At 40.5% G+C, this 18,439-nt stretch overlaps 1 protein-coding gene across 1 annotated transcript in view; it reads left to right on the top strand.

Moving 5' to 3' along the window:
* The window catches only part of gabrb3 (gamma-aminobutyric acid type A receptor subunit beta3), a 312,930-nt gene that overhangs the window by 253,084 nt on the left and 41,407 nt on the right, over positions 1 to 18,439 (top strand). The window contains exon 7 of the mRNA XM_043692280.1: positions 6,480 to 6,632. Coding sequence (XP_043548215.1) covers positions 6,480 to 6,632 — 153 coding nt within the window. The remainder of the gene's footprint in view (positions 1 to 6,479; positions 6,633 to 18,439) is intronic.

Raw genomic sequence — 18,439 nt, 5'->3', positions numbered from 1 at the left:
GGGTCCGATCTCTGCTGGTTTAAAGGTGGTCCGGAGTCCGTATGGGATGAGTTGGTTACAGAGGCAGGCACTGAGGAAGCAAATGTGGCTGTGGTAGCGAGTTTGTTTCACGACATGGTTGAAGAGGTTCAGGGCAGAGGAAACGACCTGGGAGTTGCAGTGGGAGAGGGACTCCCTGAGATTCTTGTAGAGCGAGGAGGAAAACTTCTTCAAGGCAGGCATCCTTGTTTGGTCCACCTTGTCCAACGCTGATCAGATATCCTAACTTAATCTGGTCACATTTGCCAGCATTTGGCCCATATCCTTCTAAACCTTTCCTATTTATATACCCATCCAGATGCCTTTTAAATGTAATTGTATCAGGCTCCACTACTTCCTCTGGTAGCTCGTTCCATGCATGCACCACCTTCTGCATGACAAAGTTTCCCATTATGTCCCTTTTAAATCTTTCCCATCTCACCTTCAATCTATACCCTTTAGTTTTGGAGTTGAGAGTGTGGTGCTGGAGAAACACAGCCAGTCAGGCAGCATCCAATGAGCAGAGGAATCGACATTTTGGGCATAAGCCCTTTAGTTTTGGCCTCCTTTACCCTGGGGAAACGACCTTGGCTATTCACCTTATCCATGCCCCTCATGATTTTATACACCTCTCAGTCTCTGGCACTCCAGGGAAAACAGTTCCCACCTACTCAGCCTCTCCCTATAGCTCCAACTCTCCAACCCTGGAAACATCCTTGTAAACCTTTGTAGAATTCTTTGAGGTTTCGCGACATCTTTCCTAGAGCAGGGTTTGATCATCTTTGTTCGGGTAGATTCAAGATGCATGTCAATGCAAAGGCTCAAGCTTTCACAACCATCTTCAGCCAGAAGTGATAGGTGGATGATCATCTCAACCACCTCCTGAGGGTGCCTAGATTATAGATATCAACTTTCAACCAGTTTGATTCAACCCTCACTGTAAAGATTTTATTGCTAAACATATTAGATATGTCCTTCCTGAGGTGTGGGGACCAAAACTGGACACAGTACTCCAAATGGGGCCTAACCAGAGCTTTATAAAGTCTCAGTAGCACAACAGTGCTTTTATATTCCAACCCTCTTGAGATAATTGACAACATTGCATTCGCTTTCTTAATCACGGATTCAACATGCATTAGAGAATCCTCAACTTGCACTCCCAGATCCCTCTGTACTTTGGCTTTACGAATTTTCTCACCATTTAGAAAGTAATCCATGCTTGTATTCTTTTTTCCAAAGTGCAAGACCTCGCATTTGCTCACATTGAATTCCATCAGCCATTTCCTGGACCACTCCTCCAAACTGTCTAGATCCTTCTGCAGCCTCCCCACTTCCTCAGTACAGCCTGCCTGTCCACCTAACTTTGTATCATTGGCAAACTTCGCTAGAATGCCCCCAGTCCCTTCATCCAGATCATTAATATATACTGTGAACAGCTCCGGCCCCAACACTGAACCCTGCAGGACACTGCTTGTCACCAGCTGCCATTCCGAAAAAGAACCTTTTATCCCAACTCTCTGCCTTCTGTCAGACAGCCAATCCTCGATCCATACCAGTAGCTCACCTTGAACACCATGGGCCCTCACCTTGCTCAGCAGCCTCCCGTGAGGCACCTTATCAAAGGCCTTTTGGAAGTCTAGGTAGATAACATCCACTGGGTTTCCCTGGTCTAACCTACTTGTCACCTCTTCAAAGAACTCCAACAGGTTTGTCAGGCACGACCTCCCCGTACTAAATCCATGTTGACTTGTTCTAATTCGACCCTGCTCTTCCAAGAATTTAGAAAGAATGCACTTTGAGAGGGGAACAAGATGAGAAAGGAACCACTCTTATTCTGGTCTTTGACAGTGAGCCAGTTAGCAGAGTCAGTATCCAAGCAGGATGCAGGGAGATGGAAGCAAGCATCATTCCTGAAGCAACCTTTAAGGGGCTGGGGGGAGGGGCCAAGAATGATAGCATGATAAATGAAAAGAAGTTATACCTTTCACTTGACACTGATGTTACACCAAGAATGTACATTCCTTCCCACGATTAATGGGTAGCAGCTGAAAAACGATCATAAATCAATTCTGCTCTCAACCCAATCCCAGTAGCAACACCCCATGCAACTAAAAACAGGAAGGAAAGCTAAAATTTCATGAGGGATAGTTTTGAGGTTCCATGTTGAAAAGAAACAGGCAGCAGCACTGCAAACCATCCCACTACCTTACAACCTTGAAAAGAGCCAACCTGCACAATATTGCGCTGGCTTGAAGCCAGTGCATGCTCACAGCCTCTGACCATATGGTAACAAGATCTAGTCTTATCAGCATACAGGACGAAAATGTCTTCAAGTGAACAGAACTATAACATTTCATGAGTTAGAGTGGCAGATTGGACAACCAATACATGCTCCACATATTTTTCTTGTGAGCTGTATGTTCTTCCAAGGAGAATAGAAAGTACTGCCTTCAGCTTTCAAAAGAGCAACATAGCATGGATTGCTTAAGAGCAAAATAATGCAGATGCTGGGAAACGGAAATAAAGTTAGTACATGCTGGAGAAACCTATGTTTGGCAGCATCTTGGAGAGACAAGCAGCTAATACTTTTGAGTCTAGTATGTCTTTTCTTCAGATCTCTGTTTCTTTCTCCTCAAATACTGCCAGACTTACTGAGATTCTCCAACATTTTCTGCTTTTAATTTGGTATGAGTTGTTTTTAGAATTTTTGTTTTGTGCCATGTTGCACCTGAGACAACTCTCGCTGAGGTACATATGTTGAAAGTGGCAGGACAACTAAGAACGTGGTAAATGAAGCACACCGTGTCTTAGGATTCATTAATGGGGAGATGAAGTAGTAAAGCTAAGCAATCATGCAAGAATGTCTTTTGTTCTCAGTTCTAGGCTCCCCTCTTAATGAAGGATGTGAAGGCAGTAGAGAGAATTCAGAAAAGATTCACAAGAATGTCTCCAAAGATGAAGAATTTCAGTTACTTAGGTAGATCAGAGTTCAGTTGTTTTCCTTAGAGAAGAAGGACTTTGAGAGTAGATTTTATAGAGGTGTTCAAAATCATAAGGCATCTGTTCGGAGCAGATAGGGAGAAACTGTTTCGTTTGGTGACAGAATCAAGAACCAGGACATCAGTTTAAAGTAATTGGCAAAAGAAACAATAGTGATATTAGGAAAAATGTTTTCACACAGTGAGTAATTAAGATCTGGAATGCACTTCCTATCAACTGAAGAATTCAGGTGGAAATTGAATCATAACTTGGAAGAGAAAAACTTGCATGGTCACAGGGAAAAGAGAGGGTATGGCAGAAAGTGAATTGCTCCTTCAGAGAACAATCTCTCTGTGCCCCATTGCCAGCCTTTGCCTGTGGTTGGAAACTCACCATAAAACTGCCTGAGACCTCTTTGCCATGCATTTCATTAGTACGGCAACACACTGTGACCTGTCTGTTTTTGTTTCTCTATCCAAGTAACAGTGATTCTCTTATAACCTGAGCTTTCATTGCTGTGGAATCTATTAATTTATGTTGCAGAGAGCATTCCACAGCAACAGCCAAGCAACTGCGCACAGATGTGTGCTTGCAAATAAACAACGTTAGCCTGCCTGGCAGCTGGACTAGCTCTGGAGGCTGTCTATAAATCTTGAGAAAATGGAGACCAGAAACAAGACACACATTGTTGTCTTGAGATGTGTCAGGGTTGCCACCCATTCAGGTGAAATGAAAGCTGCCTTCGAGCTCTCCAGTTAAACTCAGGACTGCCGTTGACGATAGAGTTGTCCTATTAAAGCCCTCAATTTAGTGTTTCAGGAGCAGTTTGTTCACTGTCTTGATGACAGTGATGCAACTTCTCACCATAGCAACCACAGGATCCATAGCAACCCTCTCCCACCCACGGAAATCACAGCAGAAATCAAGAATGTTTGATCTCGCTGTACTTGTTGGTTTGCTTTGCTTTTCTTTCAGTAGTTTTATTATTTTTTTCCTTTCTTTTCCCAGTCCGAGTGGCTAATGGACAAGTAGCACAGGCTAATTAAAAAGAAGCCTTCCAAAACCTTTCACCAATCACTGTGCAATCCCAGAAAAGACGTAGCCAACACTGCAGTACTCCTCAGGGTTTAATTCCTTCTGTAATCTATTTTTAGCTCACTGGTTTACATTAACTTCTTGCCTCGAGTATTTTAATACAGTCTTGAACCCTTTTAAAATAAATGGGCTGACTGTATAGAATATCATCGGCAGGAAGCTAATATCAAGCACTCTAACGACCAAACAAAGCGAATTAAACCCAAAGGAATCTGCACACTCAATAGGTCACAACGTTAGGCACCTCACACCGCAACACTTGGTTTCAGTCTTCTTGCACAGTATAAGCACCACTTCAATTAATTTCAGGGAAGAAGAAAATCAATTCTGTACCTCAACATACATTGATGTTATAATTATTATTAACAGCAGCTATTTATTTGACATTGGTTTATTGATTGTCATGAAAATACCTGTGTGGGCATATGAAAATAACTGCCCCTTCATTGGGAGTTCAACCACATCTGCATTAATGTGAAAGCCAAAGGCAGAAAAATGCATCCCAAATTCTTTGAGCCAATGGGAACCCGATGCTGATTTTTTCTTGTCAATAATGTATGCCCTTAGCTTTCTAGTTCTGTGCTTGCTCTTGCATCAGTTGCACAGTAGTTCACTTTGATGGGTAAAATCGAAGTGCAGAATTGGAAAACATCATGTCAGCCCAGAAGTCATTCATGACAGAAAGTCACTTTGTTGTAAATCAAGCAGCCAAAGCAATTTTTATGAATGCTTAATACTACTTTTTAATTATGTCTCCATTAATGAGTTACAATGGTTAGCATTGTCCTGTTCCACATTAATAATGCTTACTAATTATAAGGACTCTTTCTCTCATGTGATGCCTCCATGATCTTACCCCTCTATCTTTTAGCTAACTCTAAATCAAAGTTTTCACCATCAGCAATTCTGGCACAGATCTGACAAACAATCCACCTTTCTCACCAACTTCTGTTCACTGCTTTTGGGGGTCTTTTCCAAAACTCTTATCCTGCCCATATCCTTTCCCAACTTTAAATGACTCCTCAAATTAGTGGGCGGCACGTGGCACAGAGGTTAGCACTGCTGCTTCACAGCGCCAGAGACCCGGGTTCAATTCCCGCCTCAGGCAACTGACTGTGTGGAGTTTGCACATTCTCCCCGTGTCTGCGTGGGTTTCCTCCGGGTGTTCCGGTTTCCTCCCACAGTCCAAAGATGTGCAGGTCAGGTGAATTGGCCATGCTAAATTGCCCGTAGTGTTAGGTAAGGGGTAGATGTAGGAGTATGGGTGGGTTGCGCTTCAGCGGGGCGGTGTGGACTTGTTGGGCCGAAGGGCCTGTTTCCACACTGTAATGTAATCTAATCTAATCTAAATTAATTGGATGTTTGGCCACTTCCCCAGTTCTGCTCCAAACTCCTGGCTATAACACAGGAACATAGAAAGCCATCCAGTCCCTTGAGCTTGTTCTAACATTCAGGTACAAAAATAGAAATTGCTGGAAAAGCACAGCAGGTCTGGCAGCATCAGTGAAAAGAAATCAGAGTTAACATTTTTGGTCGAGTGACCCATCCTCAGAATCATTCATGCACATCACTGTTGATGTATATCAGCACCACACCATCAATCCAACTTGATTCTGTAATAGTCAGCTCCAGCAAAAATCCATTAGTCACAGTTGTTGTAATGTTTAATCGGTCACTTTCCCCTCAACATCCTGACCCTACAACCTCAGTTGAAAAAGTGTGTCATTTTTCATCATGAAAATTCATTCATTCTGGCAAGTTTCGGGTGAGGAATTATGATTGTAATAAGGAATTAACACTTATTGCCAGTTGGGATTGTTAGTCAAGCTCACAGTATGGTGGACTTGTATATGTTGGAAGCTACATTTTTAATACACAGGGCTCTGTATCTTGGCAGACAGAACATGTTCAAGCAACAAAAATAGGTGACAAACATTCTCTGATTAATTTCTCAGGACAACGCCTTGCCCAATCACAACCAACCTCTCTTGTTTAAAGTATTAAAAGAAAGTGGCAGTTAACTGTCAGTCCTTATTCCCTCATACATTCTCCATGGCAACACCTATACTAATTAGGCTTCAGTTGCCAACCAATCAGCACTCTTTCCTTGCAAACTGTATGCATTTTGTTTTCTTTTCACTTTGGTATTTCTTGCATATCATCCTGATGAGTACAAGATGTTAAAAAAAATTGACACAGTGTGCATTTTCAGCAATGCTCAAGTCCTATAATTCCAAATGAATAAATATTTGTTGTGTATGTTCAGATCAGAGGAGACTCCATACACTTTTCCTATAGTGTATCTTTTGAAGCTACCCCAGTGGATGTAGACTGTCACTGGTTATATTTCTCATAATAAATGACATTTTCCTCATTTATTTTCTCAGGTGCATACCCAAGGCTGTCACTGAGTTTCAGATTAAAGAGAAATATTGGCTACTTCATTCTTCAAACATACATGCCATCCATACTGATTACAATTCTTTCCTGGGTGTCATTTTGGATTAATTATGATGCTTCAGCTGCAAGAGTTGCTTTGGGTAAGTGCTATCTGAAGAAGGAAAAATAAAGACACTTTATTTCAATAACTGCCATTGGCAGGCAGAATGAAATATATTTGATGACACTTTAGCACGTGATTCACAGCATAATAAATAATAAGAGGCTGTGAATAGCTGTATCGTGATCCTTTCAAACTGATAATATTGAAATGTGGAATGATTGCTAAGTAGGAGATTACACCAACTCCTTTTTGTATTGATAAGTTGCAGTATGGTTTGTCTTGTAATTAATAGTTCTGTCACATTTTAATTGGTGTTCTGATGGTTCTCAAAAGAGTGAGGCTTAACATTTTTATTCACTCATGGAATGTGGGTGTCTCTGGCTAGGCATTTATTGCCCATTGACCTACAGAAGCCTGGCCACCATCTACAGAAGCTGGTGATGAGCTGCCTTCTTGAACCACTGTGGCCCTTGGGGTGTAGAGACACTCACAGTGCTGTTAGGAAGGGAGATCCAGGATTTCAGACCAACAACAATGAAGGAATGGCAATATAGTTCCAAGTCAGGGTGTCCTTTGGCTTGGAAGAGAGCTTGCTGGTGGTGGTACTCACATACATCTGCTGCCCTAGGTCAGAGAGATAGAGATTGTAGGTTTGGAAGGTGTTGTCAAAAGAGGCAGGAATTACTGCAGTGCGTCTTGTAGGTTGTGCAGCTGCTGCCACTGTGCATCAGTGATAAAAGGAGTGAATGTTGAAAGTGGTGAATGCAGTGTCAAACAAGAGGGCTTCTTTGGTTTGGACAGTGTTAGGTTTCTTGGAGCAGCACTCATACAAGAAAGTAGGGTACATTGCAGATGGTGGCAGGATTTGGAGAGTCAAGAGGTGAGTTACTTGTTGAAGAATTCCCAGCCTCGTATCAGTTTTTAAAACTAAATTATATATATGGTAGTCTAGTTCAATTTCTGGTCAATGGTAACTCCTGTTAGTAAGGAACTCAGCGATGGTAATTGCATTGAATATCAAGGGATGGTAGTTAGGTTCTTTCTTGTTGGAGATGGTCATTGCTTGGCACATACGTGATTTGAATATTACTTGCCATTTCTCAGCTCAAGCTTGGATGCTGACCAGATCTTGCTGCATTTGGACATGAACTGTTTCAGTATCTGAAAAATCCTGAATTGTTCTGAACATTGTGTAACCATCAGCAACTATGCTCTCTTCTGACCTTATGATGGAGAGAAAATCGTTGATGAAGCAGCTGAAAATGATTGGGGCAAGGGCACTATCCTGGGGAATTCCTGCAGAGATGGCATGGAGCTGAGGTGATTAACCCCAACAACGATGAATCTGTCTCTTTGTGCTGGAGTGGTGAGAAATCATTGACTTCAGTTGATGCTACACTCAGTCAAATGCTGCCTTGATGTCAATGTCAGTCATTCTCACCTTTTTGCTGAAATTCAGGGTTTTAATTGGCAGTAATCAGCAGGAGATTCCCTTGCTTGTTTGTGATCTGTTACCAGATTTCAAGGGGTCTGAGGTCAATGTTGAGGACTTCCAGGGTGGCTTCTTCCTGACTGTATGACACTTTGCCACTACCTCTGGTAATTCCATTCTACTGGTGGGACAGGACATACCAGGGATAGTGGTGGTAGTGTTTGGGACATTGTCTGTCAGGTATAATTCTGTGAGTATGCTGATTTCAACCTGTTGCTTGACTAGAGCATGAAACAACTCTCCCAAATTGACAGAAGCCCCTAGATGTTGGAACGGCAGACTTTGCAGTTTTGACAGGGCTATGTCAGTCTCCTGTGCAGAAAGCCCATTGGGGAAGGTGATAAAGAGTGTTTATTAACCAAAACCAAATCAATAATCATAAACTCTGGTTTCAGGTCAATATTTTGAAAATAGAAGTCAGAATAGACAGCCAACAAAGCTACATTTCTGTGATTGTATTGAACAATTGTTTGAGAAAGGTGAATGGACATTTAAATTTGCTATTTCATAGGGAATGGCGATGATCAATGGCGATGATTAGTACATAATATTAACAAATTCAAAATATATTGCATTTTTTGTTAGAAAAATAAAATTAATAATTGGATCTTATTATTCCATTTTCTATATTATGTTAAAGAGAATTGTAGCCTTTCAACAGGAGGGATGTTTTTAATTTTAAAAGTTTGCAGAAAAGAATTACAAGGATGGTGCCAGGGCTGGAGGGTTTGAGCTACAGGGAAAGGTTGAACAGTTTTGGGCATTTTTCACTGGAGTGTTGCAGATTGAGGCATGACCTTATAAAGGTTTCTAAAATCATGAGGGACACTGATAGGATGACTAGCCAAAGTCTTTTTCCTAAAGTGGGTGAATCCAAAATTAGAGGATATATGTTTAAGGTGAGCGGGCAAAGATTGAAAAAATACTGGAGGGATAACTTTTTCACATAGAGGGAGGTGTGTGCATGGAAAGAGCTGCTCGAGCAAGTGGTGGAGGTGGATACAATTACAACATTTAAAAGATATCTGGATGGGTATGTTAATAGAAATTGTTTAGAGGGATACGGGCAAAATGCTGGTAAATGTGACTTGGTCAGATTGGGCTGTTGGTCAGATCTGACAAGTTGGACTGAAGGGTCTGCTTTTGTGCTGTACCTCTCTCTGACTCTAATTGAATGTCTCATACATTAAATTGTAATATTGCTCAAAAAGGCAACATTAGTCAAGGTCTGTACTACTTAAGGACTGCGAAAACCTGCTGAAACCCTGGTCTGTCTACTTCACCAGATCTAATATTGAGTCAGGAGATGTACTGCTGTCCTTTCCTGTTGCACATTGATGGTATTATATTTTTAAGAACCAGTTGTTTGGTGGCAGCCTACCATGGACTTGTTAAGGGCAATGTTCAGTACCATTCATGACTTTCCAGAAAATGAAGATCTCCAACAAAAATGAATCTATACACTCCTCACCCTCGATGGTAGTACCAGTCACTGAATCCCCACCACTAATATCCTGATGGTTGCCATTGACCAGAAACTGAACTGGACTAGCAAATAAATACAGTGGCTACAAGAGCAGGCCAATGGTTTGAAATTCTATAGCAAGTAATCCACCTCCTACCTCCCAATATCTTTTCAACATTTACAAGGCATGTTTCAGGAATGTGATGGAGTGTTTCCCCTTTACCTGGATGAGTACAACTGCAACAGTAATGAAGAAGCTCCACACCAGTTCGGACAAAGCATCATCCATTACTTTAGATATTCACTCCCTCTACCTCCAATATACAATAGCAGCAGTGTGTACCACCAGCAGAGTGCATGCAGGAATAAGTTTTGGAATTATGATCACCCACTCCTGTTTTCTCAAAAGTAGTTCTCTGAGTAATGAAATAATGAAGTTGCCATGTGGCCTTGATGGTTTATTTATCAAAGAGGATGCCAGGTATGAGCCTGGATCTTGACCCTTTCAGAAGTGGACCCTAATGATTGAAGTATGGCTCAAGGTTTGGACAACTTGTTATTCTCACTGGTAAGGTTTATCAAAAAAGTGATCTGTTGTCCATGTGTGAGGCATAGTCAGATTTTGAAAAATTTATAAAGACTGAAGTTAGTAGCATGGAAGAGTGCATAATGGGATATAATGGGTTGTTTATAAAACTGGGAAATTACCAAATGGAACTTCTGTAATTTCTGTTGGCATGCAAAGTTATTTGACTGTGTCAAAGTATCAGGTGTGGACAGATGGGACTAGACTAGGATGAAGGGCTTTTGCCCAAAACGTTGATTTTCCTGCACCTCAGATGCTGCCTGACCTGCTGTGCTTTTTCAGCACCACTCTGATCTAAACTCTGGTTTCCAGCATCTGCAGTCCTCACTTTTGCATAGGTTAGGATATCTGGTCAGCATGGACAAATTGGACCGAAGGGTCTATTTCTGTGCTGTACATCTCTATGACTCTATGCCTTCTAGTTTTTTATGGGCATTACATTTATGGATAAACGTAGGCTGTTAGATCAAATGTCAGAAGCATGAAACAAATCCCTAAGAAAGCATTACTTTCCAACAGTATTCATTGCACAAAGGAGGCAATGAATGATACAACAGAAAATGGAGGATGCAATGCTAATGAATTGGTCAGACTGGTACAGAACATAGGCAGCAGAACAAAAGAATAGTAACTAATAGAAATGAGGACAGGAATGCTATTGACGATTAGGAGAGGAGAATCTAGCACTTGCAACAAGTGAATGAATCCCAGAAATGCTCAGTGAAGACAATCGATGTTTCAGGTACAGTCAAGATACTATGACGCCATGAACTGTGTCAAATGACACAGTAAAGTATCTGAAACTAAACATCAAATGGAAAATTCAGAATAAAAACATGATGTTAAAGATGTTCAGCCTGGCAATGAATTGTTGGCAGCAGAGGTGTTCAAATGTGCAGAATTGGACAGTGTGCATTGTTTGTCTATTGTGTGTAGAATAGGCTGGCTGAAACTATGACCTGGACTCTAAGTACAAAGAATCAGGACAAAATGAAGGAATTTGCAAGTTCCACCAGTTTCAGATTGGGGGATGACAACACATTAATCTTTGAAAACAGTGGTTATTCCTTGTAAAATGGCTGAAATCAACCATTTCATAAGCGCTTGTTTAGTGTTCAGTGAAATACCCTTTTGTTATTAAGTAGTTCATCAATGAAAAGAGATGAAAATGGATATGGAAAATGACAAAGCTATTGGTTTTGGAAAATGTGAATGTCGCATGTTCATAGAATTGGACTGGTACTGTATTCTTTATTAGATCATAACCTCGCCACTAAAAAAAATTAAAGCAGTGTTATTGACATTAGGGAGTGGAAATTTAGAAGACATAAAGCCTATTGTGTTAAATCATATAGGTAATTTGTCTGTGTAGCTCTAAAAAGTAAAAAAAAATGAGTAAAAGATGCAGGGATAAGGGATGAGGAGTACATAGAAGAGATAAGTGATAGATGTGAGATTTGTAAAATAATATCAAAGGACACTGTCACAGCCTACAGTAATTCTGCCCTCAGCAAGAGACTTCACTGAAGTAGTGACCATCGATTTAAATGGATGGGATAAATGAAAAATCCTTTTAATTTTATATTTTATACATTTGGCCCCCAGATTTTGTCAGTCAACAATAATACATAGTGGAAATAAGAAAAATAATTAGGTGATGGAAAAATGGACAGGGACTGAACTACTAACAATTTTTCACTGTTAATGAGTAGTGGGTGGCAGCTCACGAATGATGAATTCAGAGATACGTTTGCAAATATGAACATAACTGTTATGAAAACATCAGCAGAAAGACTTTTTAGCAATGGGGTAAGTGAAAGGAACTGGCCAGATTGTTCATAAAACTTTGGCAGGTCAGTCAAATTGTAAATTATTGTCTGCAGTAGTGTGGGCTGTGCATAGTAAGATGGTGGGAGAATATTGTCTACATCAGTTAGTTTTTGGTAAGAATCCTAAAGGTCCATCTTGGAAGGGCACAACAATTAGTTTTACTTTGGCAGAACATTTGAATGCACTGCCTACAGGATCTATTTAAAGCCAAAGTCTCATAAAGAATTCAGTGAGATATAAGGTAAGGCTGTCAAGAAACAAGTTTGAATCAGGGATGTATGTCATATTATAAAGGAACAGGGCTTAAAGTATGGAGGGGTCGAGGAAGGCTATTGTTCAAGATGGAAAAAGAATAATTGTGCAGCATGGGAAATAAACTGTTTGGATACACTCTTTAAAATTGCTTGGTACTGATTATGACTTTGCAGCTTCTGAAGTTATAGTTATAGAAAATAACAAGGACCTTTCAGATCCAAATGTTGCCACAGCTAAGAGGATCAAACCAATCATAATTGACAATTTGTCTGATGATGGAAAGATCAATTCTGATGGTCAATATGAAGTCCTTGGTCCCAAAGGAAAACACCAAAGTTAAATATTACAAGAAGGGATTAGACAGTGGCATGACTATTATCTGAAGAGCAGGGAAGATCAGTGGAAAATATAAAAGATGGATGCATATACAAGATAAGGAGTAGGAGGCTAGGGGCATACCTTGGGGACACACAGTACAAAAATGGAAGATTGAAAAATACCATGCAAGCTCAAACAATGGGTCTAAGAGTGAACATGCCCCGAGAAAAAGATCACAAACCATTGGAAGAAATCTAATTAAAGGGAAGGGAGAGATCAAACAGGAGCAGTCCAGAACAAGAAAGAAGACAGGATCAAGAGTGTACTTTAGCGAGGACAAGGAATGTAGTACAAAACAGGATGATTAGAAGATCAAGAAGTCTTAGTAGCCATTAACAAGCTGGAAGACAAATTTCATAAAGGATACTAAAAAACAAGAACTTAGGATGAGGCGAGGCACTATAGATCAAACGTCATTTTGCAACAGCCATCTTATTTGTAAGTTGTTAGTCCTATTGCAATTGGTTAAAGTAATTTTCGCAGGAACAATAATGCAGTGGCTTCCAGAACTGAATGGAAAAAATTGAGAAGTCTTGTTGGACAGCTGAAATAACTGGATATCCAAACAAGGTTCGGTGCCACTTTTAAAGTATGAAAGTTGAGTACAACAATGGAAAAAAATCCAAACTAAAAGATATTACCTGAGCAAAGAAAACATTGGAAACAATTAAAGATGGAATATTATATTTTGCAATTTCCATCACTGAGAGATATCAGGAACAGGAAACTTGTTTTTAGTGATGCTTCTTATGCAAATCTTAGTTGTTGGCTCTTGGTTGCTGGAGAGTCTGTGGGAAGGACACATTTTTCCATGGGAAAGTGAGGTAAATGTTGTCCTTTAACTTGGGAAGCTAGAAAGATCAAGAGTAATAAAAACTATCTTAAAAATGAAGATGCTTGCTTTTGGTGTAATGGTAGATATGGTATTTTTCTTCAAAATTATTGGAAGAAATCCTAAAAAAGGGATTCAGCAGAATACCCATTGAGTGCTACATTGATAATAAGTCAGTATGGGATCATCCACTCTCAATGGAATGTGTGAATGAAAAAAGGATTGAGGATCGATATTGCAGTTTTAAAAGAGGTACTGGAGAAAAGCAATGTTCCCAAATTGAAACATGTGGGTAGGAGCAGTCAGTTATTTGTTTTAAAAAGAATGCAGCATGTTCTGAGAAATGGCTGTACATTATGGGAAAAAAAAGATACCTGGAAATTAAATCTTCCAAAAATATGGGAATTTTATTTTATGTTTCCTTTTTTAAGTGAATCTGTTATCAACTAGTGTGGTCTGAAGTATAGCTAAGACCTACTGGTATTTGGGAACATATGATGTAAATATTAGTTAAGGATTAATTGCATATTAATTTGTTGTATAAGTATGGTGAGCTAGCAATCAGTAGAATTTAAATTTAATGGATTATGGTGAACTGAAATAATGTTCTCAGCAAAAGTATGTGAAATAGCTCCAGAGTCCGGTATCCCTTCACCAATTTGCCCTTTATTAACATGTGCATAGTTCTTAACACTGATCTGGCTTCTTCAGAGCCAGCTCTCAGAATGAACCTCGGACATTCTGGCACTCCTGTTTGTAACTGTCAGCCAAAACTCCCTGACTGGACCAAGTTAACAGCCCCAATCAGGGAACTCATATTCTACAAGGTCCACTGGGCTGACCTCGTTGCAATCACTGCAGTGTGGACTTGGACTCTATTTAAATGTAGTTGTCTTCTCGTGTATGTCAATTCTGACTTGGAACAGTATCACAGTTCCTTCACTGTCGCTGAATTGAAATCTTAGAACTCCTTTCCTAACAGCACTGTGGATGTCTTTACACCAGGTGGACTTCAACACTTCAAGAAGATGGCTCACCATCACCCTGTCAAAGTCAACTAGAGATGGACAATAACTTCAGACTAGCATCCTGCAGCAGAATTTTGAAAAAAAAAGATTTCTCTGAACATAGCCTGGCTAGCACTATACCTTTCAAATATACCGAATGGGTCCTTGCACAAATATCGTTTCCACATGCACCATGTCTAAGATGCTTAATTTGCAGCCACCAGTTTGGACTTTTGACATTTGTTTTGGCATCTGCAAGAGTATCATTAAATTTCTAGAAAGTAAACACTTAATTTAAGATGAAACACCATTTACACTGCTAAGTAAGTTTTGGAAGTGCCTTGTTTTTGCATGAGGAGTTAATCATGTCCGTATACCACCTCATGTGGAGACAAACGATCCCACTGTATTATAATGAAAAAGACTGGATAAATTCCTCCAGTCAAACCAACATCTATCCCTTAACCAACATCATCCTGTGAAAGGAGCAAGTCTTTTTCCTCTATTTCAGTTTTAAGCAAATTACCCATCATCCTCCAGGTTGAATGATTGAACTAAATCGTAGCTTGCATCACAGCTCTGAAGATCTCTCCTGACTGTGAATCATTCCTATCCCCAGGCATTTGCCAATATCACTTGATAGCTGGCATTAAAGAGGGTGTTGAGAGCAACCTGGAGTGATACTCCATTGCATTCTCATTACAAACTGTAATACTCCAAACAATTTCTCTCAGGATCAGATCAGCCAGAGCAGCAGCTGTGCAATCTCAGACTCATATTCTCCCACTCTTAAGCAGGGACATCATGCACTCTGCCAATGTAAAATAATAAAAAGAAACAGTGCAACATAGAAAGGGGCTTTTCAACCCGTCACATTTGTGACCATGTTTTCAAAGAGCACCAATTTAGTCCCACTTCTTCACTCTTTTCCACATCCCTTGAATTGAAGATTAAAGATTACTATTGAATCTGCATCCTCTTCCTCAATCCCCACCCAGGTATCAGTCAGTGCAGTCTGCATCCCAACCACTCTTGAAAGAGAGAAAAATACCGTCACATCATCTCTGATTATTTTGCTAATCTCCTTAAATCTGTGCCCTCTTGCTACCAATTCATCAGTCTTCGGAAACCATTTCTCTGTGTTTAATCTATCAAAGCCATCCAAAATTTTTAAACATCTCAAATAAATCTCCTCAGACTGCTCTGCTCCAAGGAAAGCAACTCTCACTTCTCCATCCTATAATATAACCCGTCATCTGAGAAAGCATTCTTATAAATGTGGGCGGCGCGGTGGCACAGTGGTTAGCACTGCTGCTTCACAGCACCAGAGACCCGGGTTCAATTCCCGCCTCAGGCGACTCTCTGTGTGGAGTTTGCACATTCTCCCCATGTCCTCGTGGGTTTCCTCCGGGTGCTCCCGTTTCCTCCCACAATCCAAAAATGTGCAGGTTAGGTGAATTGGCCATGCTAAATTGCCCGTAGTGTTAGGTGAAGGGGTAAACGTAGGAGTATGGGTCTTGGTGGTTTACGCTTCGGCGGGTCGGTGTGGACTTGTTGGGCCGAAGAGCCTGTTTCCACACTGTAAGTAATCTAATCTAAATCTCTGTATTCTAAAGCTTTCATGTTCTCCCTAATGTGTGATGCCCAGAATTGAGCATAAAATTCCAGCTAGAGCCATATTACTGTGGTGTATATATCTAATATAGCAACTTGTTTTTGGACTATTTCTTTGCTTATGAAGCTTGGAATTATATGTATATTTCATTGCCAACATTTTTATCCTGTCCTAAAGCCTCAAAGATTTGTGCCCACACACAACAGATGTCTCTGTTCTTCCATTCCCTTTAAAATTATACCATATACTTTGTATTCTTACACTTTTGGCTGGAAGAATAAGAAGTATCATCTCACACCTTGCTGCCTTGAACTTCATCTGTCAATTCACTTCACCAGCCTCCGTATATTCTCTTGAGGTCAAGTACTCTCTTCCTCAGTGAAAGCTACCCATTTAAAGACTAAGCTTTGAGGCGTGGAATCCCTACAGTGCAAAAGCAGGCCATTAAGTCTATACCAACCCTCCGAACAGCATCCTACCCAGACCCTTCCCCCTCCCCATCCCTGCATTTAGCATAGTCAATTCACTTAACTTGCACATTTTTGGACTGCGGGAGGAAACCGGAGCAAACCCGCACAGACATGAAGAGAATGTGCAAACTCCACACAGCCAGTCACCCGAGGGTGGAATCGAACCCAAGTCCCTGGCACTGTGAGGTAGTAGTGCTAATGACTGGGCCAATGTACTGCCCCTTAGGTACAACACACAATTAATCACTGTGCCAACGTGCCACCATCTGCAATGTTTCAAACGTAAAGGAGCAATTTCTGCACAGAACAAGAAAAGGGTTTAATTTAAAAATAAGTTGACTATATGTTCAACTGCAACATGATACTGAATTTCTGGCACTTGAAGAAGTGACCAGCATTGCTACATCCAAGAGAATTTCTAAATTTATAACACTTTGCCGTCTTTCCATTGAGTTGGATTTTCACTTGAGCTCCTCAACTTTCTAGTAAGATTAAGGCATTGCGAAATGCAGGCTTTTTATATAAAAAGATCCGGTGCTTAAGGTCGTCAAGAATACTGAGGAGATATTAACAGAAGCTGAGAACTTATTGAGATACTGTTGGGCTAATTGTGACAGGGCTGAACATTGTAGTGATCAGAATCTATCAAGAACGTGTTTTTTAAAAAAACATGAAAAAGAGCAATGAGGTACAAAGGACCCATTATCAATCATTTAGTTCAGCTTTAAGTAATGCATTTTCACTTGTTTTAAAATTGTTTAAAATTGCCTTTCCAAGCAAGTTTGTGTTACTGCATCATATAAAAGACAATTGCCACTTATTTGAAACACTGAAATATGTTTTTAGTGTATAAAAATGGAAAGAACTGCAGATGCTGTAAATCAGAGACAAGAATAGATATTGCTGGAGAATCTCAGCAGGTCTGGCAGCAGGAAGGGTCACTAAATCCGAAACGTTAAATCTGATTTCTCTCCATGAATGCTGCCAGACCTGCTGAGCTTATAGAGTCATAGAGATGTACAGCATGGAAACAGACCCTTCGGTCCAACTCGTCCATGCCAACCTGATATCCTAAATTAATCTAGTCCCATTTGCCAGCACTTGGCCCAAATCCTTGTAAACCTTTCCTATTCGTATACCCATCCAGATGCCTTTTAAATGTTGCAATTGTACTAGCCTCCACCACTTCCTCTGGCAGCTCATTCCACACACACACCACCCTCTGTGTGAAAAGGTTGCCCCTTAGGTCTCTTTTATATCTCCCCTCTCAGCCTAAACCTGTGCCCTCTAGTTCTGGACTCCCCCACCCCAGGGAAAAGACTTTGTCTATTTATCTTATCAATGCCCTTCATGATTATATTAACCTCTATAAGGTCACCCCTCAGGCTCCAATGCTCCAGGGAAAACAGCCCCAGTCTATTCAACTTCGCCCTATAACTCAAATCCTTCAACCCTGATAGCATCCTTGTAAGTCTTTTCTGAACCCTTTCAAATTTCACAACATCCTTCTGATAGGAATGAGATCAGAATTGCATGCAATATTCCAGAAGTGACCTAACCAATGTCATGTACAGCCGCAACATGACCTTCCAACGCCTGTACTCAATACTCTGACCAATAAAGGAAAGCATACCAAACGCTTTCTTCACTATCCTATCTACTTGTGACTCTACTTTCAAGCCTTCTTCATTATCGACATAGAATTATGAAGTGGATAGAGTTGGCTATGGTTTTCTTTGTTCAGCAACATTCCCTAGAACCTTACCATTAAGTGAATAAGTCCTGCTAAGATTTGCTTTCCCAAAATACAGCCCCTTGCATTTATCTGAATTAAACTCCATCTGCCACTCTTCAGCCCATTGGCCCATCCGATCAAGATCCCGTTGTAATCTGAGGTAACCTTCTTCACTGTCC

This window comes from Chiloscyllium plagiosum, chromosome 6 (assembly GCF_004010195.1).
Source record: "Chiloscyllium plagiosum isolate BGI_BamShark_2017 chromosome 6, ASM401019v2, whole genome shotgun sequence".
Lineage (NCBI taxonomy): Eukaryota > Metazoa > Chordata > Chondrichthyes > Orectolobiformes > Hemiscylliidae > Chiloscyllium > Chiloscyllium plagiosum.
This window is presented reverse-complemented; position numbering and strand designations above follow the sequence as displayed.